Below are 27972 nucleotides of genomic sequence, written 5' to 3'. Positions count from 1 at the left end.
AGATTAAGATCAATTACTAGAAATTAAATATTGTATTAAAATGATATAATCAGATTTAAGAAATTGACATGCAGATAAAGTTAAAAACTTTTGCCCTCTATTGCATATAAATTTGTTTTTAATCTTTGTGTCATTTTAAAAATTTTTAATTAAGGGGTTAAGTAACAGTTTAATTGCATTTACTTTTGTAGTGACATATTCATTATCTGACTTAGCACTATTTTATGTTATTTGGGAAATTGGCAGATGGCTTAATATTTAATGGCCCTGATCTGCTGCAAATAACTATTCTCATGTCATTGTAACAAATATATATACACACATGCAGAATTCTTGCTATGACAATTTTTTTTTAAAAAGATTTAAAAAGTTTTTTTTGTAATATTAACTGTTAAAATATAATTAGTATATATAAATATTAATCTGATAGTAATGTATTAAAATACCCAAATTTCTTGTACATGCTAAGGGTTTAAAAAAATGTAACTTCATGATGTTATTAGATTGGTTTGAGTATTTTATATGAAGTTACAATCAAAAAAGTCATAGTCTTAAAAAAAAGTGGTTAAAATTTCACATATTGTAAAATGTAATTCAACAGAAAGTTTGGTATATAACTTTTATTTTTTAATTTGCTTTAAAGGAAAACATAAAACTTAATAATGAAATAAAATATAATATTTAAAATTAACAAAAATTTCCAAAACTTAACTAACCACATGGCTAAAAAATTTCAATTTAGCAAACTTTGTTTTGTGTAGGATTTCCCTTATTTTAATCGATGCTTGTTCATTCTAAATTCAAGGAAGTGAGTTTTAAAATCATTATTGTTTCTTTATTTTTTCTTTTTTGATTACATAATGAGTAGCTGCACATAATTGACATATGGCAGAGTGTTGTTATTAATAGTGGTTGATTTTATGGAATTTCACCAAATTAAGTTTTATGTCAGCAGCAATAAAAATTTAGAATAAATAAAAAATGAAATATAAATGACTTAAAAGAAATTTTTAAACGAAATAATTTCCCAATGTATTTATTTGGATCAAAAATTTATATTAATTTAAAAACAATATATATACCACTACATACAGAAGATCTGGGTAGTTTGTCAAAAACTTTAATATTTTTATCACGTGTACAAATTTGTTAAATATTTTAGCCACTACACTCAATCTTTCGTAAATTTAATAATTACCCCAAAGTGGTGTTTTTATAATACTTGTGGCCCTCAATTGAAATATTAATATTTAGATTTAATCATTGATTTAATTGTGTTTATATGACCAAAAACCTGATAAGTTAACCCTGTTAAGTAGGCTTCAACTGTGTTGTGAGATTCAAAATGACATGAAATTGACTTAATGGCAGGTTGCCATGTTCTTCAAATGGCTTTTCTGTGTTGTTTTTCCAGCTAAGCAAATTTAAATAGTACTTGTTTAATGATCTGTCTTAGGCTTGGGAATGTAACCATGTCAGCCTTTGTTATTACCGGCAGTTCTATTTATTGATGTTTTTTTTTCGATTTTACCCACTTCAGATTTTTCTTTTTAATCAATATTGACAAAATGTAAAGCACATTGTTGACCTATAATATAAACTAAATGACTGTCAATGAGCATGTATATAAAAAAATTTAATTAAAAAATCTGATTATTTCATTTTCAATGATTACCTCAATGCCACATTTGCACAATGGTAAAAATGTGGCCATGAGTAACAAAGGGCCACTTAGATATATTTTCTCTTAATATTAAATCTATTTTTATCAAAATCCAAATGTATATTTTTCTTGTTGTTACAGCTTCCTTGTAAGCCAAATAGATATGAATTTGATGTGTTGTTTAAAAAAATAAACCAGGGTAGGTCTGTAGAACTACTCTGTTAGCTGTTGAGCTAACAGAAGATTAAAGGCAAGTTGGGTTTTTTCTTTTCGTTGCCAGGAACTGGAAATGTGGATGGCCCTGCTTTCCTCTTACGAAACCGAAATAAACCCTGAAAAAGCCCTCATACGATAAGTGAAGTGCCTGTTACTGACAAGAAGCAAATCTGAAGAAACTTTTTTAATCACCCAAACAATGTCTGCGATAGTGCAACAGCTCTCCTATAATATTAATGAAAAACTGCGACTCGATGATCGAACTTTTCCATTTGAACAGGTTCATGAAATTTCTATTTTTTACCAACTGTTGTTATGTTTATTAAAAATGTGTTAAAAAATAAAAAAGTGTGTATTTTAATTTCTTTTTGTTTTCACAGCATCACAGTCACAATGCTGAAGCAAAATCAACACCAAGAATTTCTACCTCATTTTCAACAAAAGGTGATCTCATAAAAATATTTTTTTATTGTAAATTCCTTGAGGCTTTAAGCCAAACAATCGATAAGTCTCAAAGAGTTTCTTTTATTGTTGTGGGCATAAAAGAATTAAAAGTTTCAATGTGTTTGCCTTTTTAATAATAATTTACGACAAATATTGTTGCCCAACATCTTAAACACACTTTTACAGGCAAACAAATTTAAATATGAAAGTTGGTAAATGTAAAAATTTAAAATGTGTTTGCTTTGTCCATGAAAAGGTAATTAATCTTTTAAAGTTAATTACATTTCAAGGCGTTGCCTTTGCCAAATATATATTTTACAATGACAGTTTGACACTTAATTTATCTTTTTTATGTATGGCATCTAAATATTTTTTTTATTTAGATGTTGGCCTTTACTTAACATTTCTTTAATACTCTCTAGAGTATTGCCTAAAATTGACAAAAATGTTTAACCACCTTAAATATGTGTCCTAATATTTGTTCATTGTAGCACTCAGCTAATATTGAATATTTATATAACTGTTATCAGTTGGCCATTTCAAAAACATTGGCAAATAAATGGGTATCCCCTTTATATTAAAAAAAGGAATTTTTTTTTATCTTGTTGGAAAACATAATTAACCGTGAAAGGTAGGCTAAAAGTAAATATAAACTTTATTTTTAAAATCACTAATAAATATTTACAATCTTCAAGAACTAATTAAATTATTTTATCAAATTGTCATTGTGAGTTTACAAGTGGTGTGTATATGTGTGACCCAATTAAAATGTAGTGTGTAGGTAACATACTTGCTACATTGTAATTAATACTGTGACCCAACCAGCATAGCTAGATTGAATATTGTTTTTCTTGCCTGTTTGTTTCATGTTTGAACAAGCCTATAGCTTTATAGTGGATCTCCAAGCTTGCTTGTTGTTGGCGTAGCACGTTGATTTCTTTGGGTAATTCGATTTCATTCATTCATGATGATTAGGTTTCTGAACTCTTTAGAGATTTCGATTGTTTTCTTTACCCTAGTGTGTTAAGTAATATGCCAGAGTTCAACTCTTTGCCTACACACTGTCTCACAATGCCCATATTTGTGTTGGATGTATTTAAAGAATATTTTAGTTGTAATCGGTAAAGGGTTAACAGGCTTCCGATAAATTTTCTTGAGAATGTGGCCGACACGAAGTCTTCTGTAATTTCATATTATTTCTTAAAATATGTGATATCTTTAACACCAAAGAAGAAGCTCACTTTCTGTTTTCATCATACTGTTTACACTTTACGAAAAGTTAGGTATAAGGCTAGTATTTCTATAAATAAACAAGTGGTAATAAAATATTTGTTCCACTTTTTGAAATAAAAGCTTTGTTATATTTTTGTGTACAATGTACCCACTTGTAAAGTAAAAAGAATTTTTAATAACTTTTTTATTTGAAGTGATAGTTCTGTGCTTAAATTGGCAGACTTAATTAATTATTGATATGTTTTACTACATGTTTTTTTGCTTGCCAGGCTCTTTTTATTATTGTTCTCCTAACCGCAAACATATTTACCTACCCAAAAAAAACAACAGTAAAGTTCTCCTCATAAAAAATAAATGTTATTAAAAAAATGTGTCCCACTGACATTTATTGTAACCCTATTGTTTACACTATATTAATTAGTACCTTACTAACTTTTTAAAAAAATGCTGTCTTAATTAAATTGTTTTTCCAATTTTTTGTTGTTGTATTTTTCAGAGCCTCCAGTACAATGGATGCCACCTTCCTCAGTTACATCAGCACCGTATGTCGTACCCACTTCAAACACCACTTCTACCTCATTTCCTAACTTAGATGAGAACCCCTTTTCTGGTGCATCGGGGACAATAGTGGGAGTTGCATGTCAGCGCAATACTCGACGCCCCACTGTGGCCCCGACGGCATTTCCGAAGACCCAACCAAGCGAAAACACTTTAACGACTTTGTACGATCTGCATGAGAATTCTGTGCACAGATTTCCAAAGAAAATCTTTTCTGCAGGTCTTTCCTCAAACAAACCGGATAAATGGCATGGGTCACTAATGCACAAGTCCTCTAGTTTTGTACCAGATTTTGGTTTAGATGAGCACAAATTGTCCACTGTCTCTGAATCCCAACAATCAGAAACTTTTCCAAGCATAATAGGACGGAGTTGTACTTTACATTCTCCTAAAAAGAGCAATTTTGCACCTGGTAACTCACCTTGCTTTACAACTGACATTCCACCAAATAAACGACATTGTCGTTCAGTATCAGAGCCCGATGATTTGTTTGACTTACATTCTCCCAATCATTCCATATCGCCTTCTTTGTTGTCATGGAAACCGACACCCCAATCCAGGGTGTGGGTGCCCATTAAAAAGCTCCGTCAGTCCTCTCGCCGAGCTTACTCTGCTCGCGCTTCGGGCTCTTCCAGTGCCTTTCATGATTGCTCCAGATCTCTGGATGGTGCAAGCCTGAACTCTGAAAGTTCGGCGACACAAGACTCGTTACTAACCCCTCCCGCTTCTCCTATACCTCGTCCCGCATCAGTCACTGTGATTAAACAAGAGGGTGGGGCATGGACTTTTTTATCATCCCAACACACCTTATCCGGTCGCTACCAAAAATCGAGCTTTAGTCCGTTGTCCTCTCCATTTTGCAACCACAGTTCTCCATCATCCGCAAAACCGAATGATTCTCGTAATTTTGCTCACCCTGGTCTCTCTGCAACAAAGAGAAGTCTTTCGTTTTCGGAAGATTTTGAACATCGGGAGAGTATTGAGTATACTCCAACATCTACTCCAGAACTCGATAGAAGGTGAGTAGAGTTGTAAAAAAAAACTTGTTTAGTTGTTTTATTTATGTAAATGTGTCTTTAAAACAACAATACCTAGTAAATGTACACTTAAAATTTCAAGTATCTTTTGGGAAAAATTTAAATTTCTCTTTAAATTAAATTGTTTTGCTTTAGATATTTTCACTCAACTCAAAAAAGTGGTTTGGCTCGGTGCCAATCACACCCCTCTGATTTGAATTTAAAGAAATTTCGAAGCAAACGAAGGCATGGTGGACGACATATACGACCAACACTCGATTTTGCTAAAATGAAACAGGTAAATTTAAAATAAATATTACATTTATTCTAACTTGTGATTTTTGGCTAGAAAATAGGCTTACTATGTTTTAATAAAGTAGTTTTGTTACACCTACATGCCATTGTGCTTTCAAAACTTGTTTTTGCTGTGCCCCATAATAATAGTCCAACCTTTTTTACTACAATCTTTAAATCTTGGTCACACTTAATGCCACAAAGTCATGCCCCGTGCGTTTTGCCAATCTTTTCACACGAGTTTAATGCTATTTATTTTAAATTTTATGCCCACTTAAGTATAAAATCACATAGCACGGTTGCTTTGATATTAATTAAGTTGTTTGTAACGGAGTCACAAATTGTATATTTAGAAAAACTAAACGACCTAACTACTAGTCGTTTATAGGATTGGCCAAGATTAATACTAGATGTTTTTCTGTTAAATATTTAAGGTTAAAGGAAAATGTAAACTTTGTGATTTTTTCTGTTTTAGACGTCCATAAACAAACCGACAAAATGCGAGAACCATTCAAACGATCAAGTAAGAATAAACGATTTATTATTAATCATCATGGTATTAATACCAAACAAAACTTTATATGGTATTCGATTTAAGTTGGCTGTAATTGTTAGTTACCGCCAATATGTTTCCTTTATTTCCTACTTTTATGGAAATACAGCCGATCATTTTTCCATTTCTTTAATACTATTTAACCTAAAGTGTTTTTTTTTAACGCTTAGTATACACGATAACGATGCTATCGTTAAAACATCGTAATTACAACTATGTGTGTCTAATATATGGCATACGCTATGCGAGAGCCGTTATGTTTGCTCTACAACAGAACGTATTAATTTTCTCGGTAGTTTGACAACTTTCCTGTTTACAGACGAAAAAACTGGAAACCGCGGCCAACAACTGGCCGGCCCTGTCGACAGAACTAGGCCATCTAAAGCAAGTGAAACCCGTTTTTCCTTCTTTAATTAATGCGGAGAGTCCACGAAAGAAACAGGTTGGCGGGTCTTAATTAAAAAATAACATTATTTGATTGAGTAACACAATGCGGATGTTTTTGTTATGGAAGTGGCTCTATATATTTTAGATTTTACAAATTAGATTTTCCTAACAAATAAAAATAAGCTTTTAGGTTTGCTATACATACAAAATTTTAAAATAATGTTTATCAATGCTGTTAATAATAAGCTAATAATAGTAATAAACTAATTAATAAGTAATTAAAAAGTAACTTATGTTTTTTAAATAGAACAAAATATTGTCAATCAATTTCAAAATTCCAATGATAAAAAAAAATTAATAAAAATTTTTTTTTAGTTGCAACCCATTGCTTCCGCCTCTCCACCTTGTGACGTCAGATTCGCGATGGGAGTCGGTGACGTCACGCGGTCCTTTGCCCGGCGAGTTGCGACGACGCCGCCGCCGGTGACGTCAGACAACGATGACGTCATCACGAACATGGAGGAACACGGGACCGCATCTGCGGGCTCGGCGTCCGCGTTTGTGCGGGAATGCAACGACCTGGACTTAAATCAAATCGAAAATGATAATAGCGAATTAGATGAATAAAAAACAACATTCTCCGAAAGATATGAAAGTAAACATCACTGTAGAACAAAAGTATTGGATAAATGGCGATTTTGGACAAACTGTGTTGCACAGAAAAGTGTTCGGCTATATGTTAAGGTGGTATACATTATATCAAGGCAGCTTTTTTTTTTAAATAAAAGACGTTTTGACTTTTCATAAGCCCTGTAAATATTTTATAAAAATTTTATTTTGTTTAAACCATTCACAATCGACCAATTGAATTAACAAACTATTTTTTTGGATCCTATATTTTTATAATTTATTTTTTTTAAAACAACCTATAACTTGAATTTGGTAGTTAAGTCATTTTTTGTTTTTGTAAATGAACTTTTTTTTAGTTGTGCTACTTTTGGCTTTAAATTTCTATATTATATCTAAGTTGCGTAAAACCATTTTTCGATTAATTTTAAAACATTTTTAATGAACTAAAATGATCTTTAGAAATTTTTTTACGCATATTTTTTTTTTCAATTTACAATTTTAACACTATTTTATAGCATTAAAATAAAAACGCGTTTATTTACCAAAAGAAGGCAAATTAAAACGTTACCGGGCCTTTAAAATCGACATAAAAAAAATTATATCAAAACTTTGTATAAATCGTTTCGTTTGTTATAGCGGATATTAGAGATTGCAATCTTATTTTTGTTCCTTGTTTTCGGTAATACCGTTATTTAAATACAAACAAGTTTGTTTAGTAGGACCGCATTACGTTTACAAGAAAGTTAACGACATTATTCGGGTAAATGTTATTTACAAAAGCGACCAACAAGCTTGTTATTTCAGTTTTTTTTAAATGGATCAAAATCGGTTGCGTGATTTTTACGGCGTCTATTTTTAACAGAAAAGCCCTTGTTTGCCCATATACTTAGGATGTCGAAAGCCCGATAATTTCCTTATTACGATGCTGTGGGTAATATCCATCGCTCACCACTGTTTATAATATAGCGTAATTTTCGATGTTCTAATGTTAAAGTGGTTCGCTGACTATTTCTTAACACGGCTTTTTGTGGCGATTTTGGCGCGAAATCCGCTAAAACACGTTTTCTTTTGACCTATTCAGGTTTAACTATTGTGTACAAGTTTATAAGGCTGTATGTTAGGATTTAAGGTCTTTACAAAGTTTTTAAGCCGTTTCATTTTGAACGCATTTTTTATCGTTGGCCGGTTTTTGTTTAGTTTAGAAATGTAATCGTTACGGAAAGTCGCTCTTAAGGTCGGTAGATCTCCTATTTGATGTGCTTTTTATTGAGAATTATAAATTTAATGACCGTTTTAAGTTCCAAAGAAGGCGTTATCTCAAAGCAAAATATTTTTTACTCTACGTCGCGTTTTTTTTTAGTTATCCATTTTTGTACAGAAAAATAAATAAATTTTAGTGTAGTTTTTTTCTCTCGCGTTTTTCAGGGTTGTTGTCGTATATGTAAACCTTTTTTACCTTGTTTTTTTACGGTTGTTTTTCTAATGTTTCTTAACTCACCTTGGCGCGAGTACAACAATTCCGGTTTAACTATTACTTACACATAATAGAGTTTCTCTAGCGTTTTGCATAGTTAACAATACGGCGTTAAAATTTTGCAAACGTCATCAAAAATAATCAAAAGCTGTAAATACGTGAAAATTGTTTATCGATTTTAAACAAGTGGCATGTTGACCGTGTCATTTGTTTTAAAACTTTAATGTTTAACTACCGTAGCATCATAGTTAACCTAAGATCCGTGTATACCAGATGGCAAACGTACGATACGCTTTATTCGCCTTGTTTAAATTACGAAGCTATTTTAAGCACAAAAATTTTAAAATCAAACTTTCGACGTGGAGTTGACATTAAAAATAAATTATTTAGGCATTCTTTGGTTAAATAGTACAGTTTAACATTATGTTAATGTGGTACACCACCTCAAAATATATTACTTTCGGAATTTTGTGTTTTCACGTATTCCCTTTTTTTTGTTGCATGTTCTACTTACCGTTGGGGCATTTTTTTAAGTTCTCTTAAAAATCTATCAAAAATTTTGTGTTTTTTTCTTGAAACTGTTTTTACAACTCGCACACTCTTTAAAACAAAGTTCAGCATGTTGAAAAAAAACTTATTTGTATTTTTCCTTCCTTATGCACATATCCTTTTCTTTCTACTTTGTTGCCTTTGTACGTTTAATAAAGGTCACAGTTATTTCACGAACTTGTGACGTAATAATGATAAGGTCACGTGTCAAGGTGTAGCCCAAAGTGTCGTGAATTATGTTTTATGTTGTATTGAAGATGTTTTGTTTGTTTTCTGAAAAGATAAAAAAAACTTCACTTTTTTACCAAATAAATTGCGTTGTCATTTATACACTGTGTTAATTATTTGTTATTACAATTAGGGCAGAAAAGATTGGTAAGCATTGCGTCATGCACAAGCAGTATTTTATCAAAAAGCAAGTAATAGATTAATAGACTGCCAAAACAAAATGGTGTAGTAAATTGTTTACAATTCAAAAAAAGATTAACGGTATGAAATATAGATTTTGTCTCAATGGAGATTTATGTTTAAGCTGCATACAAAATGGCTAAGTTAAAAACATCAATATTTAAAAACATATTTGCTGTTTAAATATCGGATTTTGCATTTAAGCATGTTATAAATACGATTTTGAATAAAGTTAACCAATTATGGGCCTTTCTATACGAAAACCAAAACAAATACTCATGTAAAAAAATACCAAAACGATTTAAAAAATTTACAGAATGTGTTAAAATACCGCAAGGGATTTGTCTTCTACATAAACAAACAAATTTAAAGCTTTTTATTCGAACCTGTTTAGTTTACAGTTAGGTAAATGTCTAACTTGAACACAAAGAATAATTAAGCACGATAATTATACGTTTGGTTTATTTTTTATTCTAAAAAGTAGATTTTAAAATATTTATATTACGCTGAATTTTTTTAAAAGTCGTTTTTTTCTGGCTGTTTTTTGCGTTTATTGAGGCATTTTTCAATATTTGTTATTATTTTTAGCAAGCTACGTCAACCTTTTAACCAGATGGTTTATGCTTTACCGCAGAATTGCCATAAAGCTACAAAAATTTGGCAGATTTTGAACTCCGGTTCCCTTTCCTTTTTTAGGAAGTTAACATGGGTTCGCGGTAGAAGGACGATAATGTCTATTCATCAGTGTACTAATTGTTAATTTCCGCTATTCATCAACATCATTTGCACCCAATGAACTAACACTACTACGTTTTTATTCTCTAATTTGAATCAAAATTAAGGTACAAAGTTCATCATAGCTTACTTTATAATTTCTAAGGACACTTTTTACAATTAAAAATTGAATGTTTTTGTAAGATTGTTCTTTTAAATTTGGTTTGTATTGACCTAAAATGATGACTGCTTTTTTATTGTAAAAAAAATTTATAATAAAAAAACTTATGCGAATTATGGGAAAACACAACATGGTTTACTGCCATATTTTCCATAAATTTTTCCAGAATCGCATTTCATTATCGTTATCTCGCCTATAAAATAGAATAGTTTAATTCAAGATATTTGATAGCATGGATTTCCGGGTTTGTGAATTTCATTTGCCATTTTATTAAAGTACTTTTTGTATATATAATACGAAACTAATGTCATTGACAAAAGCTCCTTTAATCCATGAATAATAACACTTGGCGACAAATATAAGACTTTCAAATTTCCCAAAGCTTTAAGCCATATCGCATTAAAAATCGACATTTTTAAAGTATTATATATAATCCACAAATAATGGTCTTGGTCGGTTTATTATAGGTTTATGGACGACCGCACATTAGCTACACAATTAACGCAATATAAAGCAAAACATTCGGTCAGCAATTCTTAGAACGCATTATATTTTTTTTCGGAAAGTATGATAATTACAGGTATAAGATATTGGTATAGTTAAAGTAGATATCATAAGGTCACCTGAAAAAAACACAACATGTAAAACCTCCCGCGTTTGAATAACAACAAAAGTTATCTAAAATTGTTCAAAAAAATGTTTGAAACTGATATTTGAAATTTTTTGACAAATTGGTTTTTATTTATTTTTGGCTTGGGTGTAAGTAGTCTGTATATATATCAAACTGACTCTGTTCACATATATTACATTGCAGTAAAAGCCCGTTATGTTAATATGAACAACAAGTATTGTACATTTTTGCTCATTAAACAAAACAAATTTTAAGTAATTGGATTTACTTGTCTGTTTCTCAACTTCAAGTAATTTATTTACGCAAGCAGTTTTTTATTTTTTCCTTTTATTTTAAAGCCTATTAATAATGCAAACGTCCATTTCGAGAATCTGTAATCCAAGCATCATTCGCACTGGCAATTGTAACCCTTTCAGCGCGACACTGATTAATTAACCATCGTTATGGATTAAAGAAAACGTTTTTCGCGTCACAACGTTACCTTGTTTCGCGGGGCGGAACTAACTTTATTTCAGGTTGATGGTATTGATAGAAGGCTGAAGCAAATGTTCACTGACCCCGACATTTGTCTTTATGGGCTACCCTTACAACGTTTCAACATAATTTAAAGTATTCACCACATAATAAAGTTAACGACACATGACTGACTTGACTTCATTAAACAAAATAATTGAGTAAAAATTAAGATCATTTTGATGGCAATGCACATAGCAGTTTTACTCGAAAAATTGTTTTAAAAAAGTGTTGTACAGGTAAGTTTGATAAAAAAAAACACATACAAAAAGTAGCATGTCACATTACAAAGATTCCTGGTGTCAATTTTCCGTCGACAAGGTTCTGTTATCGTTTCTTAATCCTTAGACTAATGCAGTCCAATTGAACCATTACATCACTTACACACGATAGTGCGGTCTGCCTACCTTTAGACTTTGACATATGTTGATGTTTGTTACGAGACGACATGGCATCATAACATCTAAGATTCGATTTTTGTCGAGATAAAATTTTTTATGACGACAGATTTAAACATTAATAACATGGATGACACATATGCTTGTTGTGTTTACTGACATTGGTTTTAAAATAAACGTAAACAAATCAACATTTAGGCAAGTTATTCCTATTGGTTTTGTGATAAAATAACTTTATTATCTCTATTCGTTTTAAAAGGCAATGTAACTGGATAATTAAATGGTAGAATATATTATTATTAATATTTTTTGTAAGAAAATTAAACAGGCCGGTTCCTAACGAATAAGGTTGGCTATAACAACAAATAGATGCATAATTTATCAAACTTACTTAACGAATACCAAAATTGAAAATTAAAAAAATAAATAAACCTAAAAAACGATTAAGAATAAAACCTATCGGATATCAATCAATCGGTAATTGAATAAATTCGAAAAGTGCCCATGCCAATTGGAAATGAATGCGTTGTTTTTTGAAGCTATTTTAAAGGTGGTGACGCAAAGTTATGGCTTAGAAAGCCAAAAACTTGACAATGGAGGCCCGCTAAGTTAAAATTCAAACGCTATTGTCACATTTAGGCTAAATCAGGCCACTAAAACAGCGGGGTAAAAAAAGGTAATTTTTTTACAGAACACGTGACAATACCCACGTGGTAATGTCACGTGATCAAATAAATTTAGTCGCCGCTAGTACACAATAAATATGGGCGTAGTTTTATATGTAAACCAATAAAATTTAAATTAAGGTAAATTTTCATACGAATATTTTAAATCTTTATTACTCTATACATCGGTTTTACCTCCTACAACGTGATATTTGTTACTTGATACGCTCGTGAATTTAATTAAAATTACGACATTTGCACTCGTCATACGTCATTGAGTTTATGGCCCATTGTCAAAACTAAAATTAAAATACTTGTTGGATAAATGTCTTGAAGGAAAAATAAGATCATTGGTGTTACGGACGCTGAGGGTTATGTTATTGTTTGACATTAATTATTAATTTATATCGACGTTTGATATTTATCCATATCGGTTCGTAGTCACCGTAATTTCAAAATTCTTTAAAAAATCTTAAGATAAACTTAATATTCCTTAGATGACTTAAATAAAATACTATAAATACCAAAAACATTATAAACTCTTTAAAAATAAGGTTACAAACAAATTTTTAAGGGGTTGTATAATTAAAAAAGTAAAAATTTACTAAAAAAATTGTTTAACATTTAAAAAATGTCAATTGTAGTGAAGTAAGGTATGTGAAAAACTAATTTTCCAGCCGGCATACAGGGCTGCGAGAACAACTTGTATAACAAGTACCTCCTCGTATAAACGGAAACAAAAGAACTTCCAGCGCGATGGGATCAAATCTTACTATTTGAGCCTTGCGTTTACGAAACTCTACGAACAAAGTTTTAATTCAGGTTAATTGCCAATCTTCAGTTTTGCGGTGAAGTGAAGTACACGGCTCGATCACAATTCGCTCTTCACTCGAGAGGTGCTCTGCGGTAAGCGTCAACGGTACTGTAACACGATTACTTCTTGCCTCGTTTCTAACATAAATAATAAATGTTTTTACATGTTTACGGTTCGTTTGTTTGTTTTTTAGGCATAACATTCATTTGTTTTGTTTCGGATTAGTTTGCGAGTTTAGAGACCTTAACCTATTATGTAAAACCTTAATTATACCCTTTAAAACACCAAATATTATAATAATAAAAATGAGTTAACGTTAACGGGTGTATAAAAAGCATGCATAACCAATCTCTTTCATATTATAACCTACATAACTACAAAAAGCAGTGATACTTTTTTTGATAATAGTACCATAATGTTTTTATTGGCTTAAGTTTTTGGGCGCCCAGTTTGTTATGTGTATTTTAAGTGTTTACTCGAATAGTTGAAGAGCGTAATTCCTCGTTGTTTACGCATCGAGGAAGTGAGTTTTCCATTACAGAGTACTAGAATGACCGCTGTATTTTGTACTACTTATAAATGCCTTAATTCTATCGGGTTACTAAAAGTTGAATCACAAAAGTATTAAAATTGTAAATCATTCTTTTTTTATGGGTTAAAATTTATGCCCTATACGAATTACAGAATCAATAATAAAATTTATGAAATTTCACCAACTTAAAGAGTATGTATATTTCATGAACTATTTAATGACACTATTTGATCCGATATTAAATAAAGGCAAGCTTTATTCAATTTTATAAGGTATCATTTGTACGGTTCAAATGTAATTTGAAAACCTTAAAATAGCGTGCCTGGAATTTGGAATTTTACGGCTTATTTTGGTTTACTAATTTCGCTAAAAAATCTACTTTTCATGCTTGCTTTTCGTGTGGAAAAACGTATTAGAAAACCTCAACAAGTTACGAAGGCAGGACATTTTTAATAGATTACGGAATTAATCCAATTACGAAAAAAATATTCATAGATACGGTGAATACTATAAAACACATTAAAAAACAAGTATGACATTGTGTTATTTGCGACAACATGCCAATAAACGCCATGGTGTCATATTAACCTACGCGATGGTGTAAGGCTAGTTTTAGGAATGAAATATAAACTTTACGATACGTGTGTGATCCAACCAAATACTTTATTAAACGAAATGATATGGCAAACAATATTTTATTAGATCATTTAAATTTTTGTAACGTTATGCTCCCTTATTCAAGATTTAATTTTGAAATGTTTAATAAACAAATTACGAAAACTGTAAAATTACACAAAAATACTACTCTACAATTATGTTGTTTACTTTGAAAGTGGCTTGAATACAATAAAGTTTAATTTTATTATAAAAATCTAACCATTTGTAATGCAATTAATAACCATAACAAGCTTACTTCACACAAATCATAATTTCGGAATTAAGCTACACGCTACATGTTTATAGAATCCAGGCTTAAAATTAGCTTTAAGCCACAAAAACTGATATTTGATAAGATAACAACAAAATATGTGCGAAATATCAAGTAATATTAGAAGTGTGACGTGTGTACAGTATGCAGTAAGGATGATAGAGTTGGGCAAAGGTGAATTTTGACAGGTTTTAACAACCTCAGCCTTTTTTAAGGCTTTGATTTGCAGAATTGTGCTTTTTAGTTTTATTTTGCCGTAATTTTACAGTTTTTACATCAATAGATATTTTAAATCAAGGAAACTGTTCCTTAGGGCGTTCAATTTCGATGGAGCGAATAAAACGGCAGTAACACTGGGTCTCAAGCGCTTGCTTTTGTCGATCGAGGGTCATTTTTAGATAGGTTATTGGTTAAATTAGAATTTCGTTGCCTTTCTTCTGTGTATTGTACATTTTACAAGGGCGCAATTGCGAAGAGTTTTACTTTACTTAAGAGTGGGCGGAATCTATTTATAGTTAACTATGGTGTTTACTATAGTACATAGCTACCAATTTCCAATCAATAAAAAAAAATATAGGTTAAAGAAAAAAAACTATCGCTGTCGATCTGGAGGGAACAAACAATCAGATCCCTCTTCATCATTTCACAACAAAGTTGTATTTTGAAAAGCGCCGGCTTGGCCTTATGGACCATTTCTCAAATATCCAAACGTATACAATTGAATTTTAATAAAGAACTATGTATAGGTAAAAACCACCTTTGGTCGACGTACATACTGCGGTATAATCTTTTTACTATATTGCCTTACGACACGATTTGTTGACTTAACAATCCGCCTTTGTTATTGGATTCCATAAAAAAATAAGGTCGAGAACTGGCTCCTATTTATTTGTTTAATTTTTTCAATCGAGTTTGTGATAGCCATATAATGCGGCGTTTGTTTTTTCTAACTATTATACTGGAAAGTGTTTGGTTTGACTTAGTTTTGTTATCTTTAGAGGCAGGTCTGGCCAACATTTTACTTGTGAAAGCGCCATTGTTTAAGATCGAATTTTTTTGTATTGATTTCCTAGGCTTTGGCGCGAAAAAAAACGATTGTTCTTCATAAACCAAACAACATAATTCCCATATAATTGTAGTAATGCTAAGATTGGGCTATTTACAATAACATATTTACTAAGTTACAATACTGTTGGCGTGATAAATATGACTATATACGGTATCGTTTTAAAGTAGTCCACGGTGATTTTTACTAACAAAAAATAAGTAAAAAAAACACCTTACAAATAAAAATAATAAGCAAACATGGTGTTAATGATGGCAGTTTAACGTCGTGCCCAGGACTAAAATCCCACCACAATTTTGCAGGACCTCTATCGCCCCTTACCGGCTCAAAATCGTAGTTCAAATGCTGTCAGTCCACAAGTATGTTGCTCTCGCATAGTTGACAGTAACTACATTTACTCCTACGCACGACATTTAGTTCACGCACGCAAATTATTCTATAATACCTGAACGTAATTCAATTTGCGTAGGCTTAAATTCTTACGATTTTAAAATATTTGTTATACGTTTGCAAAAATACTTGGACAACTAGGATAGGCTACTAAGTCAAATAATAATGAGCTCATTTTAGCTAAAATTAAAGATCCTAAAAATCGCAAATTTTTTTGAATATAAATATTTTTTATGCTAAGTGAGAAATTGTATTTGTTTATTTAAAAAGCGGGAGGACCTTAATAAAATTATAATTTAATGAGCAAGTGTAGTTAATTGTGAGAAAAAAAGCATGTGCAATTACTATAGCGAAAAAAATTATTGTGAATGTTATTTTAACTTAACAAGCAATATGCAAAATTTCAAAAAAATTATTTAAGCTTTTATATACACTTGTTGAAACAGCCTAGACATTAATAAAATGGCCGAGTAAAAAGACATTGGTTAAATAAGTCATCACTGCTATTTTGATCAATTTAAATTTTATGGTTACATAACCTAAACTAGTTACATTGGCGATAAGTTATTTGCAAAAAATTCAAAAAAGTTAATTCTTTAAAGCTTTTAAAAAGTTAAAAATAAAAAAAAACAGATTAAATATTAATACAAAGTTAATGAGCGGATGTTAGCGTTATTTTATTCCAACTTAATACTTGAAATGGGTGAAATTTTAGTAAACATGCAACAAGCCGTGAATGTTGAAATTTGAATACAATGTGTGGACGCAGCAAAATTTTAAATGAAAAGTGTTTGACAGTGTGTGGGTTTTTACTTGCAATGCTTCCGTTCTAAAAACGACTAAATTCCTTATAATTCTGTGCCGAAATAGACCAATAATATTGATCTTTCAACATTTTCAAGTAAAGTTGACGAACCTCCAAATCCCATTGTTGTTCACAAAATCGACAGCGCGGCGGAAAATAAGGCGAAGCGTACAAACCAAAATCGTTGTTTTTACCACATTGGAACCAACCCTGGTCCAAGTGTCCATCTTGAAATTTTAAATTCCTATTCAGAGATGTTGGTACCCCGCCGAGCTTTGCCCTAAACTTTTTGCGCCTTCTCGATTTTTGATGCACTTGAAAATTTCCAAGCCGAAATGCCGTTACGTAATCGTTGTGGATTGTCCAATAGCTGCCCTTGCCATCTTCACACCTCATTGCCTTTATAAAACAAGGGTTAAGAGATAGATTGTGTCTGACGCTGTTTTTCCATCCAGAGGTCTGCAGCCGAAAATATGCATAACTTTTTTCCAGGTAACTGTAAATTTGGCCCAGACTTAGTCGCTTGTCTTTGCTCCGAAAAATGGCTTCAGCGATAAGTTCGATGTAGGATTTTTCCGGTTTTTTCTTTTCCGTTTCCGGCAAACTGTATTGCTTCTCCGAGGTCATTTTGGCCTAATCTAATATCATTTTAAATAGCTATGACAATTACAACAAAAAAAAAACGAAAACGTTAAAAAAACAAATTTGATAAAATTAAAACTCCCCTTAATTGAAATTAAGGAGACCTCCTTATAAACTTTTTTCCAGAGTCTGTTCACTCAATAAGCATTTTTAAACTTTCGTCTACTTTTTGTTATTACACCACAGTATAACAATTTATAACACATGAGCTGTAATTAGGTAAAAAAAACACTGTGTGCGTAGAAACGTTCTTTTAATTAATTTGAAAGTTATTCAATTACCGAAAAAAAATGCCAAACTGAAAAATAATAGCTTCAAAAAACTCTTCATAAAAGTTCCGTAAGTTCCGTTTCTTACTATTAAGTATATATCGAAACTAACTTGTTAAGAAATATTTTTCCGCAGCATAATTGATAAAGTGTACGTTAATCTTACCCAGATTTAACCTTATCAACAATAAAATACATTAACTAACAATTTGTCAGATTTGCTATTGAACCTTAATCTGATTAATGAGCAAATCAGCGCGATTATCTAAGTGTCAATATTTGTAACGTTAATTCATGGCTGTTAACGGCATGGCAGACAACACGTGATTGCGTTTTAAAAGGCATTAATGTTGACACGGATTTGACAGGTTGGATGATTGATTTGATTGTTTAGTCGCGGAGAAAACTCCCACTGCAAGGTGGCGCAATCTGAGGCAGTTTTCTGCGGTATAATTTCATAAGCAAAATAAAAACTTCCACTCTTATTGTTTTTATTTACCTCTTTTGTTAATTGCAAACTATTATTTTTTTATTATGTCTATTTAGAAAAGAGTGACTTTTACGTCAAACCAACGTAAAATAGAGGAAACGGACGTCAACTTTGTAAGAGCTTGGTTAAACAGCATATATCTTATATTTTGTAACGTCCTTGAGAAAAGCCCCAAGCCTCTCGACAAAAAAACATTAGGCAGGTAAATGGACAGAAAATAATACCACAAGGTCAACAAAATACCGAACGACAAAGGCACCTGGTGACCGAACACAACTAATTTAGGTAATCTATGTTTAGCAAGCTTTAAACTAGAAATTTTCCAAATAAAATATTAATTAAAAGTTATGTAAATGACATCCCGACAAACTCCTAAAGTTGCTGGTGCCTACTTAAAGTTAAACAATGCCGTGTCCAAGCAACGGAGGAAAACTTTAGATAAATTTTGTTTCAGGTTTTAAACTGTATCAAAACAACAGTTTATTTAGTTGTTGCAGATTAAGTAAATAAAGCTGTTTTAATGTGGATAAACGCGAAATATTGCTAAAGAATTTCCTGCAAGAAATATGTACCTTATGGCTGAAATTACAATAAAACATTTTGCATAACTTAGCTTACAAAATGCAAGTGTATAAAAAGAAAACCCATGGATTTGTTTTAATAAATTTATTTGTGACAAGTTAAACTTGTCGCTTTTTCCATGCGGCGAGGGGGCCCTTGTTGGGTTTATATTGACAAGTGACGCCGTCAGGAATTAAGAAACCTTCCTCCAACATTCTTTCGTAGTCATCACGGTTCCATTTGGTAAATCCCCATTTCTGTGAGTCATAAATCTAAAACACAAAGCTCAAAATTAGGTTTCATAATAAGGTATCTGTACTTAGTAACACAATTTGACAAATTGGAATTTTGGCAATAACAAATCTAGATAAAAGCAAAATAAAGCCTTTTGAATTCTTTCTGATTGGGAAAATATACCAACTTTACACAAAATTCATCATTTTGGTTTGTCATTCAGAAAGAGAGAGTTTTGATTTCATGAAAATCAAAATAATAAGATGTTTCATCATAATGACAAGATTTAAATTGGACTCTTCATTATCAAAGAATTCTGTTTCTCAGCGTGTTTACCTTTTGTCGACCGGGAAACTTGAATTTAGCACGACGTAAAGCTTCAATAGCATGATGTCGGTTTGAGTCCTTGCATCGGATTGACATGATAGGTTGTCCGATCTTCACTCGAGCCACTAATCCTTGGGGTTTTCCATAAGCACCGCGCATACCCGTTTGTAATCTTTAAAACAATAAAACCTTTAATTTTAATTTTTGTTTACAATTGTATTTAGGCAAGTGAACAATTTGGCAGCGTCATTCAGAAGATTGAAAAATAGTATCTTTCATGATTCAACTCAGAGAAGAGACATGAAGTATTCATCATAATGACTTGTAAGGAATGGGGTCGCACTGTTACCAAAGAAATGTTAATTACAGTCAATTGTAAAGGAACAACAATCAAAACTTTTTAATATTTACCTATCAGCGCCGGCGCAGGACAACATTTTGTTGATCCTTACAACATGGAAGGGATGACACCTGACTCGCAAGTGGAAGGAATCTTTACCAACAAATTTGACCATGTATCTTAAAATAAATTACATTTTATAAAAAGTTTATATATAATTTACCCCAAAACTTGGCCTAAATAAAAAAAAATTTTAATTTTTTTATTGATTTTTGTGATAAGTTAACTAACCCATCTTAAAATTCCCATTTTCAAATACAACAGGATATTAAAAACAAGATTTGTAAAATTCTACATTTGTCATTCAGATATTGTAAAACAATATCATTCATGTTTATTTGTTATCAGAGAAGAGACATGAAGTGTTCATCATCATGACAAAGGTAATATCTTAAATAACTCAAAACTAACTACAGTCAGACAGACTGGCAAAGGTCAGACACCATAACCCAGTCTGGAAAGAAGGGCAGCATTCACGCAGAAGGTTTTTTTTGGTAAAAAAAATGCACGCCTGAAATGTTTTGCATGTGGTTTTTATAAAAAATTTGCACACACGCAATACTGACGCCTTGTGATAGCATATTTAGCTAAATTTGGGTAAAACATACAAAAATAAATTACGCAGGCACGCATAGATTGAAAATTTTATTATGCGTGCATGCACAGTCACGCCATTTTTTACGCTTGCATGCACAAGATCCTCGTCAAAAACTGCCCTACTTTTCAAACTGGACCATAACAAGATAATAAAATATTTAAATTAGCCTAATGCTAACATTATATTTAAAATTACAAATAAACAAAATAAAATACTGTTGTTAAATTACTTACTTATTGGCACAAATTCGAGCAGCTTCGAGTCCTTCTGAACTAAGTTGTTCAATTTCATCTGAAACCATATGCATGCATAATGGGAAGTCTTGTACCTCCGCTCTCTTTCGTCCCAAATCAAAAATTCGAATTTTTGGATCTGGTACACCACGGCAAAACCGAGACTTTGGGTAAGGTTTGTTTTTACAATACCGGTAACTAAAACAAACATGTTTTTAAATCTAAAAGAGACTCATATCTATAAATTTATAAAACACTCTGCCACTATAATAAATTTATCAACTTACCAACGAGCAGGACGGCGACCCATCTTGCCTGCAATTAAATGTATTAAGTTATTTACGTTAAATAATTAAATTATATTCTAACAACTAAAATATTACCGATTTTAATAGATTTAAAATACCTAAATAAATATTAAACACGTCTCATACCTGCTTAAATAAAAAAGAATGACTTAGCAAAAATTTTGCCGTCGTGCCCGGATGTCAACAACAAACACAAAAATATTATATATTATTTTGACAACGACATTCTGGAAAGATCTTTTGTATTTCATAATCAGTTAAATATTTTTTAATACATTCTTTACACTTTTTTAGGTTACAAAATGTTTTTTCTTTTTTATTTAAAAGTTGGTATATAATAATATACATTTTTTGCTTTGTCATATTCTTCTCATATGATCAAATTGTGTTTTCACAACTATTCAAACAGTTACTTGCAACGAATTTGTAACTGGATTTGTTTTATATCAGAAATATAAATTAAGAACGTATTAATTTAAAATATCTGCATTAAGATGAAGTTGAATGTTTAGACAATTATTTTCTTGCTAATACTAGTTATAAATTGCCCAGAAAATGGTTGTCAATTTAAAATTTTTAACAGGCCTTTGAATAGGTGTGTAAATAAAAACAGCTGATTCTTAAATAGTATAGATCAAAACCTTCAATTGTAAATTTGTTTTAAGATTTTTTTAAATAAAACTTGTTTAAAAACAACAAAATGGCAGCTGGACGTGCAGGAAAACTTCTAGCAGTGATTGGTGACGAAGATATCTGTACTGGGTTTCTTTTGGGTGGAATTGGGGAGTTGAATAAACACAGACAGGGAAATTTTTTGGTCGTGGGAAAAGAAACTTCAACCGCAGAGATCGAAGAAAGTTTAAAGTAAGTTAGAACCAAATTTGGATATAATTAAGTTTGTAATATGCACCAAACTGCCCAAAACCGAATAGTTAAGATACTAAAAAAACTCTTAAAATCCATTACAACCTGTTTTTAAGTTAAGATTATTAGTAATGAAACTGTCACTAAACTGATTACTACTATGTTTATAAATTTTTTAGGAAATTTTTAAACCGTCCAGATATTGCCATCATACTTATTAGCCAATCTATAGCAGATGTAGTAAGGCATATTATTGATGCTCATACAGAACCTATTCCAAGTATTTTAGAAATTCCATCGAAAGATGCTCCTTATGACCCAGCTAAAGTAAGAAAACTTAGATAAAAATTTTATTCTGCAAAACTTATTTGTGTAATTAAAATAATTTAAAAATAATAAAAATAAACAAATTTTATCACAGTTTTAAATTAAAAATTGAAAAAAAAATATTATTTATATATATATATACCAAGAATTTCCAAATAAAACATTTCCTTTTAACTAACTCAAAACATTTCTGTGTTTAAGGATTCAATTCTAAGAAGAGCTAAGGGAATGTTTAATGCTGATGATTTCAGATAAAAAGGAACAATTATTTTTTGTGTTAAATATTTTTGTGTATTTTATTGTATGTTGTTGCAGGATTAATGTTATTATCTTATAAATTTGTTGTTTCGTTGATCTGTGTCGTGTTTTGGTTTTTGAACAAATTTAATTCTTTTGCTTACACAAGTTATTTAGTTTCAAATAATGTTGTTTAAGTAACAGTGCAATAATATTGTTAAGTAAATTCATTTTATTTGCTTAAGATAATAAAAAAAATAAATAAAAGCCTTAATTTTTTTTAAAGAACAACAAAAAATTTAAAAAAGGTAAAACAAAAAAATCTTAAAATTTGTTGTTCAAATTTTAAACAAATTATTTTGATAGATTTATCAATAAAACCTTTTTAAACTGTTGCCAATAAATTTTTAAAGCATTACACTTAGCTCTAAAAATATTGTTTAAAAAAATCGGAATTTTTAAGCATGTGACCCACCAAAAAATGTGACATTTAACTTATTTTCTCCTAGATTAAACTAAATATAGGTTGCGTGGGCATGCTTGATGCTTAGAAGATATTAGCCTAGGGCGAAAATTCTAATTTTTGCAAAAATATGACTTGAAGTGAACAGAAGCGCACGCAGACCGTCCGTCCTATATTTTATTAAACTTAAAACTTTGATTTTTTGCGTGATAAAGTTTATTTTATTGATTATACTTTAAATAATATTAATTTAATGATTGCCCATTAGTTTTAAATTAAAAAAAGTTTAAAAACCTGAAAATTTAACGGATGCTTAGTGATTACCAAGAAAAATTATTATTTTTTTGTTGGTTTAAAGGTTTTATGTGACCTTAGTTAGGTTCAAAGCCCTGGGGTTCTTTTTGTTTTCAACAAGGCTGATAATACTAAAAAATAAAGACGCTTATGTAACATATCAACATAATCTAATGCATTGACGTCAAATTAACAGTTAATGGCACCTTACTTTGCGGAAGTGAAACTTTAAACGTGGCAAATTTTTCGGAACAAGTTTTACCTAAGGACAAAAAGTTACGACTAGCCTAAAGCATATTCGAAAATCGCGGTTAAAAACAAGAAGTTTTCTAACAAATTTTCATTGTAAGATAAGCCTAAGATAGCCTAAACGTTTAAGTACGTACATTTACTGTAAAATAAAAATATTTAATGTAAATTTGGTAACTTTTTTAATGTTAGTTTAACTTTTTTAACAAAAGTTTGTGTTTACAGCGTGTTTAAATTTGTTCGTTTGTGTTTACAGCGTGTTTAAAAGCAACTGTTTTTTATTCAACAATCGTTAACTAAAAATTCAAGATGAAAGTTTTTACTGCTCTTGCATTCTTTTTGGTATTGGCCGACGTTTACGCTAAACCGTATGTAACAGATGCGTGCGATGGCGACGCTTTCCTTCATACGCAAATACTGCCTGGTTGTTCTTACAAGACTGCCCTGACCAAGTTGTTCCAGTGCGCACAACCTTTTTTCAGTGGATTTCCTTACTACAGCATTCCGCTTTGCAAGTATATATTAACCAAAAATTATCGAAAAGCAATTTTGCGACGTAATTTTAACTGTAATTTGGGTTTTAATAAGGTCGAACATGAATATGGCTGTAACGTGCTTTGGTGTATTAGCTAACGAGTGCATCGGTGGAACATGCAAAACTATTTTCGACAATATCGATGAAGTCACTCAAGTTGTTCAACAATTTCAAGCGATGCAGGTAAATGTTTTTACGTCAAATAATACAGTACAATAAAACATTTTAATTTAATTTTTTTCCATAGAAACAGGGGACGTTTGCCAAATTTAGCAAGCCTTCCGATATTTTCCAGTTTGTGACAGAGGGCCAAGGCATGATGACTAGCGAGGAGTTCGACTCAATTGCTTACCAGGCTTGTCATACCCCATCCGAATACCAAGCCCTACTGGCACAAAGTGGAGGTCAAATAACTGAGACCAATTACAACATTGGCGAGCCTGTCTGCGACAATAGAATTTTGGATGATTTGCAAGCTTGGGGGATAGCTTATTTGGACCAGTTTGCTGCGGCCACGACTAACAAAATGTTGTGCGGGTTAGTACAACTTTAAAATATTGAATTAATTAGTTGCGCCATATTTTATAAACTACTTTAGTAAACTAGTAAGCTTTTTTGTATTAATCTTAATCCTCGATGTGGGAAGGTAGAATGTACGACCCAAACATAGAGTTACAACTGTTACTCCGACCCAGTCTCGAGTTGCCTGTGGCATTTCGGGATATTATAGTGATTATAATTGCCCGATAATTATGCTGCTGATTAAGTGCTGGCTTAGCAGGAGTTCATACCGTTTTTAGCGCCTTACTCAATGACGCTACAATATAAGAGCAGTATGGATTGAACCCACGGCCTCATATGGTGTAGCAAGTGTTTTTACCACTACACTTCCCTGTAAATGTACTAGCGTAGTCATTTTTAATTTTATACAGAAAATCTCTGGCGTTGAAGGACAAAATCATTAAGGCGTGGGATACACGATGTTGCAGTAAAGAGGTACGCAAATTGGTGGACACTTTTTTGGTTTCTTCTTATTTGCCTTCACTGTTGTCAGTTAACGTCACCGAAGTGATTGGAACTACTTACGATGCTATTGACAACCAATTCCCGTTGCCAGGATGCCCGGGTAAATAAAATCTTGATTTATTATTTTTTTTTTTTTTGTATATATATCTTTATCCTCGATGTGGGAAAGTCGAATGCGCGACTTAAACATAGAGTAACATAAGTTACTCCGGCCCAGTCTCGAGTTGCCTGTGGCAATTTGGGATATTATAGAGACTATAATTGCCCGGTAATTATGCTGCTGATTAAGTGCTGGCTCAGCAGGAGTTCATACCGTTTATAGTGCCTTACTCAAGGGCGCTACAGCTTGAGATCAGTGGGGATTGAACCCACGACCTCATGGTAGTGCAGCAAGAGTTCTTATCACTACACCACGCTGCCTTTTACTTTTATATTGGAATTGTGATTTTAAAAATGTTTGTTCAATCTTGATAAAATATCGTAACTGGATTGGTTGTTGTTTTTAGATACTTCGCTTGCACATCACGCCAAAAAAGGTCGACTCTGAGCAAATAATTTTAATAACGTATTTGGCTATTTTAAAGCGCTTACAAATATCTTTGTCTTGATAATTTTAACTAGTAAACCCACATGCAATATCGTGAAAGTTCTTTTAAAATTATGTATATACAAATTACAAAACAATATTATATGCTCTTTAATGTAATATGCTTAAACAAATAAACTAAAACCCTACCGCTTATATGATTTTTCAAAGTAAACTTTTTAAAAAAAAAACAAGAACAATTTAATAAATGGAAGGGAAATATGTTTTTTAGAAAATTAATATCTTAAGCAAACACAGATGTCCAATATCAAGTGCTCTATTGTGAAAAAAAGCAAAGAATAAATACCAGTCACCATCTGGTTAATGGTATTTTTGATAATGAAATCAAAGCAATTCCAAATAAAATCCGTACAACCAAGCACCCTAATACTTGCCCAAATCAAAAAATATAAATTTGTTTACCTTGTATTGCTGTTAAAATCGATTTTGACCTTTTGGTTTGTAAAGGCAAAATTAAATAAAATTTGAGCAAGACCTAAACTAACATATTAAATTAGTAATTTTTTAAAGTTGTGTTTTAATCTAAAAACATATACAAAAAGCAAAACTAAAACTTACACATTTTTTGTAATCAAATATAGCCTAATGCTTCGTTAAGCCTTAAATTTAAACTTTGTAAAATAAAGTTTAAAAAGCTAATCAACATTACAGCCATGATTGCTCACAAAAAAACAAACACTGCAATATGTGATTAAATTTCATGCACATTGTATAGAGAAATTAAGGTAATAATAAAAACTACACCCTTTTGTTTAGGTAGTTTAATTGTTGCAATAGTACCCAAAAATTTATATACAAATTACGGATTGTCTGAAATAAGCTAAAAGCAAGGCTAAATTATAAACAGCAAAATCTAAAGTAACATTGTTTTAATATTACCCCATTTGACACCAAATTTAACATAACAAGCAGCCACTGACACAAATTAAAAAACAATAAAAAGCAACTGTGAAATATAGTAACATTAAAATGTTTTGTACAAAGAGGATAGTTGTAGATTTCCCCCAATACCTGCAACTGCAACTTGATCACCATCGTTGAATGTATCCAAAGCAAGTACGGGCTTGTTACTTTCAATTACTCCAACCACTTTGTTAGTGTTGATGTTTATTGCACAAGCATTATTAGTGCCACTACCACCTGCCATGACCACATCAGGACTAACAAACTTTGCACAGTACAGAAACTCACCCTCAGATTTTTCATCATGGGGATAGGGTACAATCCTGTCTAAATTACCAGCTCTTAAATCCCACAATTGGAGAGCATTCTTTGCTGACCATGATCCAGATAGTACTGTGTTATCAAGTATATCTAAACCTGCGCCACACACATGCGTACCTGGAATAGATTTCTTTGCGGTTCGTGGCATCCTTTTGTCCCATAGTTTAATGCTATCATCCCAACCAGCAGTAACAAACAAATGATTTTCTGTTGGGTGAAATTTTAGAGCAAATACACGTTTTGTATGCCCAGTGTATACACTTACTTCATCCATAGTAACATAATCGGGAGCTGGAATTGTATGGAAGAGGATAAAATTGGCTGCATCATAAATCCGGATGTGGCGATCTTTACCAGTTGTAGCAAAAAAATTACCATCAGCACAAATGTCAAGCGCACTTATCTCATTTCCATTTTCAGCTAAAGACAGTTTGGGTTCTGTTATTTTAGATTTATTAAGGTCCCAAACATTTATGACTCCACTTGCTCCAGCTGAGAGTAGAACGTTTTTTTCAAGCTTGTGGTAGTTTACAGACATGATAGCCAGACCTTTGCGATGCCCATGTTTTACTTCATTAACCAAGCTTCCCCGTTTGTTGTTTATGACTCCAATACCACCATTTCCAAATCCCATAGCAAGATTCTCTCCTTCATGACTGTACTCCAAACTAAAAATCCCCCATCTGTCTAATGGTAAAGCGAGTCTCTGTGAGTTTAGTAACTGTGAATTAATCTCAGATTTGGATCTGGAGAAGTGAGTGTTAATTTTAGCATTGTAGTCAACAATTCCAATGTTATGGCTTGCAATAATAGCCTCTTCAAGGCGTTTGCGTGACATTTGGCTTAGATTTCAGATATAAGCCTAACGTATATTTTTTTAAATTTTGGATATTTTAAGACATTACATCACATTTTAGATACAAATTTAAAAAAAACCTAAAAATAAAATATTATTGTCGTTGTCCTAGTTGTAAGGCGCTATAAACGGTATAAATGCCTACTGCTTTTTGATGTATTTGACT

The 27972-nt window shown here is 31.5% G+C and overlaps 7 protein-coding genes across 8 annotated transcripts in view; 3 read left to right on the top strand and 4 right to left on the bottom strand.

The window, feature by feature from the left end:
• LOC145746363 (SMAD family member 5-like) overlaps window positions 1-27972 on the bottom strand; it is a 65405-nt gene that overhangs the window by 16474 nt on the left and 20959 nt on the right. The window lies entirely within an intron of this gene.
• On the top strand, window positions 708-9339 carry LOC145762747 (uncharacterized). The gene is made up of 7 exons (XM_082574679.1): window positions 708-2159; window positions 2260-2323; window positions 4053-5133; window positions 5287-5428; window positions 5900-5947; window positions 6297-6419; window positions 6740-9339. The coding sequence occupies exons 1-7, from the start codon at window positions 2079-2081 to the stop codon at window positions 6989-6991; spliced, it is 1791 nt and encodes a 596-aa protein (XP_082430805.1). The 5' UTR covers window positions 708-2078; the 3' UTR covers window positions 6992-9339.
• Window positions 17087-17689, bottom strand: LOC145763477 (forkhead box protein S1-like). The gene has a single exon (XM_082574936.1). The coding sequence runs from the start codon at window positions 17687-17689 to the stop codon at window positions 17087-17089; it is 603 nt and encodes a 200-aa protein (XP_082431062.1).
• Window positions 19115-21246, bottom strand: LOC145746372 (large ribosomal subunit protein uL16-like). Its single transcript, XM_082564647.1, has 5 exons — window positions 21104-21246; window positions 20817-21014; window positions 19997-20104; window positions 19595-19757; window positions 19115-19296 (listed from the first exon to the last, which is right to left on the bottom strand). Exons 1-5 carry the CDS (start codon window positions 21124-21126, stop codon window positions 19144-19146), a joined length of 645 nt encoding a protein of 214 aa, XP_082420773.1. The 5' UTR covers window positions 21127-21246; the 3' UTR covers window positions 19115-19143.
• LOC145753067 (V-type proton ATPase subunit F-like) lies at window positions 21765-22826 on the top strand. Its single transcript, XM_082569461.1, has 3 exons — window positions 21765-21988; window positions 22168-22315; window positions 22517-22826. The coding sequence occupies exons 1-3, from the start codon at window positions 21825-21827 to the stop codon at window positions 22568-22570; spliced, it is 366 nt and encodes a 121-aa protein (XP_082425587.1). The 5' UTR covers window positions 21765-21824; the 3' UTR covers window positions 22571-22826.
• Window positions 23789-25880, top strand: LOC145753643 (uncharacterized). 2 transcript variants are annotated; one of them, XM_082570066.1, is made up of 5 exons: window positions 23789-24073; window positions 24147-24276; window positions 24347-24630; window positions 25026-25219; window positions 25626-25880. In XM_082570066.1, exons 1-5 carry the CDS (start codon window positions 23868-23870, stop codon window positions 25664-25666), a joined length of 855 nt encoding a protein of 284 aa, XP_082426192.1. In that variant the 5' UTR covers window positions 23789-23867; the 3' UTR covers window positions 25667-25880. The 2 variants fall into 2 exon arrangements, with proteins under 2 accessions (XP_082426192.1, XP_082426184.1); XM_082570058.1 differs by having other exon boundaries at window positions 24341-24630; window positions 25626-25879.
• Window positions 25765-27880, bottom strand: LOC145753633 (uncharacterized). The gene has a single exon (XM_082570046.1). The coding sequence runs from the start codon at window positions 27786-27788 to the stop codon at window positions 26691-26693; it is 1098 nt and encodes a 365-aa protein (XP_082426172.1). The 5' UTR covers window positions 27789-27880; the 3' UTR covers window positions 25765-26690.

This window comes from Corella eumyota, chromosome 1 (assembly GCF_963082875.1).
Source record: "Corella eumyota chromosome 1, kaCorEumy4.1, whole genome shotgun sequence".
NCBI classification, from domain to species: domain Eukaryota; kingdom Metazoa; phylum Chordata; class Ascidiacea; order Phlebobranchia; family Corellidae; genus Corella; species Corella eumyota.
The sequence above is the reverse complement of the archived record's forward strand: the minus strand, read 5'-3'. Positions and strand labels throughout refer to the sequence as shown.

What these genes read in the sequence shown, in the direction of transcription:
- LOC145753643 (XM_082570058.1), top strand. Translation starts at nt 23,868, where the DNA reads ATGAAAGTTTTTACTGCTCTTGCATTCTTTTTGGTATTGGCCGACGTT. An exon ending in TACAGCATTCCGCTTTGCAA is followed by an intron (nt 24,074 to 24,146) that starts GTATATATTAAC and finishes GGTTTTAATAAG; the next exon opens with GTCGAACATGAATATGGCTG. An exon ending in ACTAACAAAATGTTGTGCGG is followed by an intron (nt 24,631 to 25,025) that starts GTTAGTACAACT and finishes AATTTTATACAG; the next exon opens with AAAATCTCTGGCGTTGAAGG.
- LOC145753067 (XM_082569461.1), top strand. Translation starts at nt 21,825, where the DNA reads ATGGCAGCTGGACGTGCAGGAAAACTTCTAGCAGTGATTGGTGACGAA. An exon ending in GAGATCGAAGAAAGTTTAAA is followed by an intron (nt 21,989 to 22,167) that starts GTAAGTTAGAAC and finishes TAAATTTTTTAG; the next exon opens with GAAATTTTTAAACCGTCCAG. An exon ending in CTCCTTATGACCCAGCTAAA is followed by an intron (nt 22,316 to 22,516) that starts GTAAGAAAACTT and finishes TCTGTGTTTAAG; the next exon opens with GATTCAATTCTAAGAAGAGC.
- LOC145746372 (XM_082564647.1), bottom strand. Translation starts at nt 21,126, where the DNA reads ATGGGTCGCCGTCCTGCTCGTTG. An exon ending in TCCTGCGCCGGCGCTGATAG is followed by an intron (nt 19,758 to 19,996) that starts GTAAATATTAAA and finishes ATTGTTTTAAAG; the next exon opens with ATTACAAACGGGTATGCGCG. An exon ending in AGTTTCCCGGTCGACAAAAG is followed by an intron (nt 19,297 to 19,594) that starts GTAAACACGCTG and finishes TTTGTGTTTTAG; the next exon opens with ATTTATGACTCACAGAAATG.
- LOC145762747 (XM_082574679.1), top strand. Translation starts at nt 2,079, where the DNA reads ATGTCTGCGATAGTGCAACAGCTCTCCTATAATATTAATGAAAAACTG. An exon ending in TACCTCATTTTCAACAAAAG is followed by an intron (nt 2,324 to 4,052) that starts GTGATCTCATAA and finishes TGTATTTTTCAG; the next exon opens with AGCCTCCAGTACAATGGATG. An exon ending in ACTCCAGAACTCGATAGAAG is followed by an intron (nt 5,134 to 5,286) that starts GTGAGTAGAGTT and finishes GTTTTGCTTTAG; the next exon opens with ATATTTTCACTCAACTCAAA.
- LOC145763477 (XM_082574936.1), bottom strand. Translation starts at nt 17,689, where the DNA reads ATGACCTCGGAGAAGCAATACAGTTTGCCGGAAACGGAAAAGAAAAAA.
- LOC145753633 (XM_082570046.1), bottom strand. Translation starts at nt 27,788, where the DNA reads ATGTCACGCAAACGCCTTGAAGAGGCTATTATTGCAAGCCATAACATT.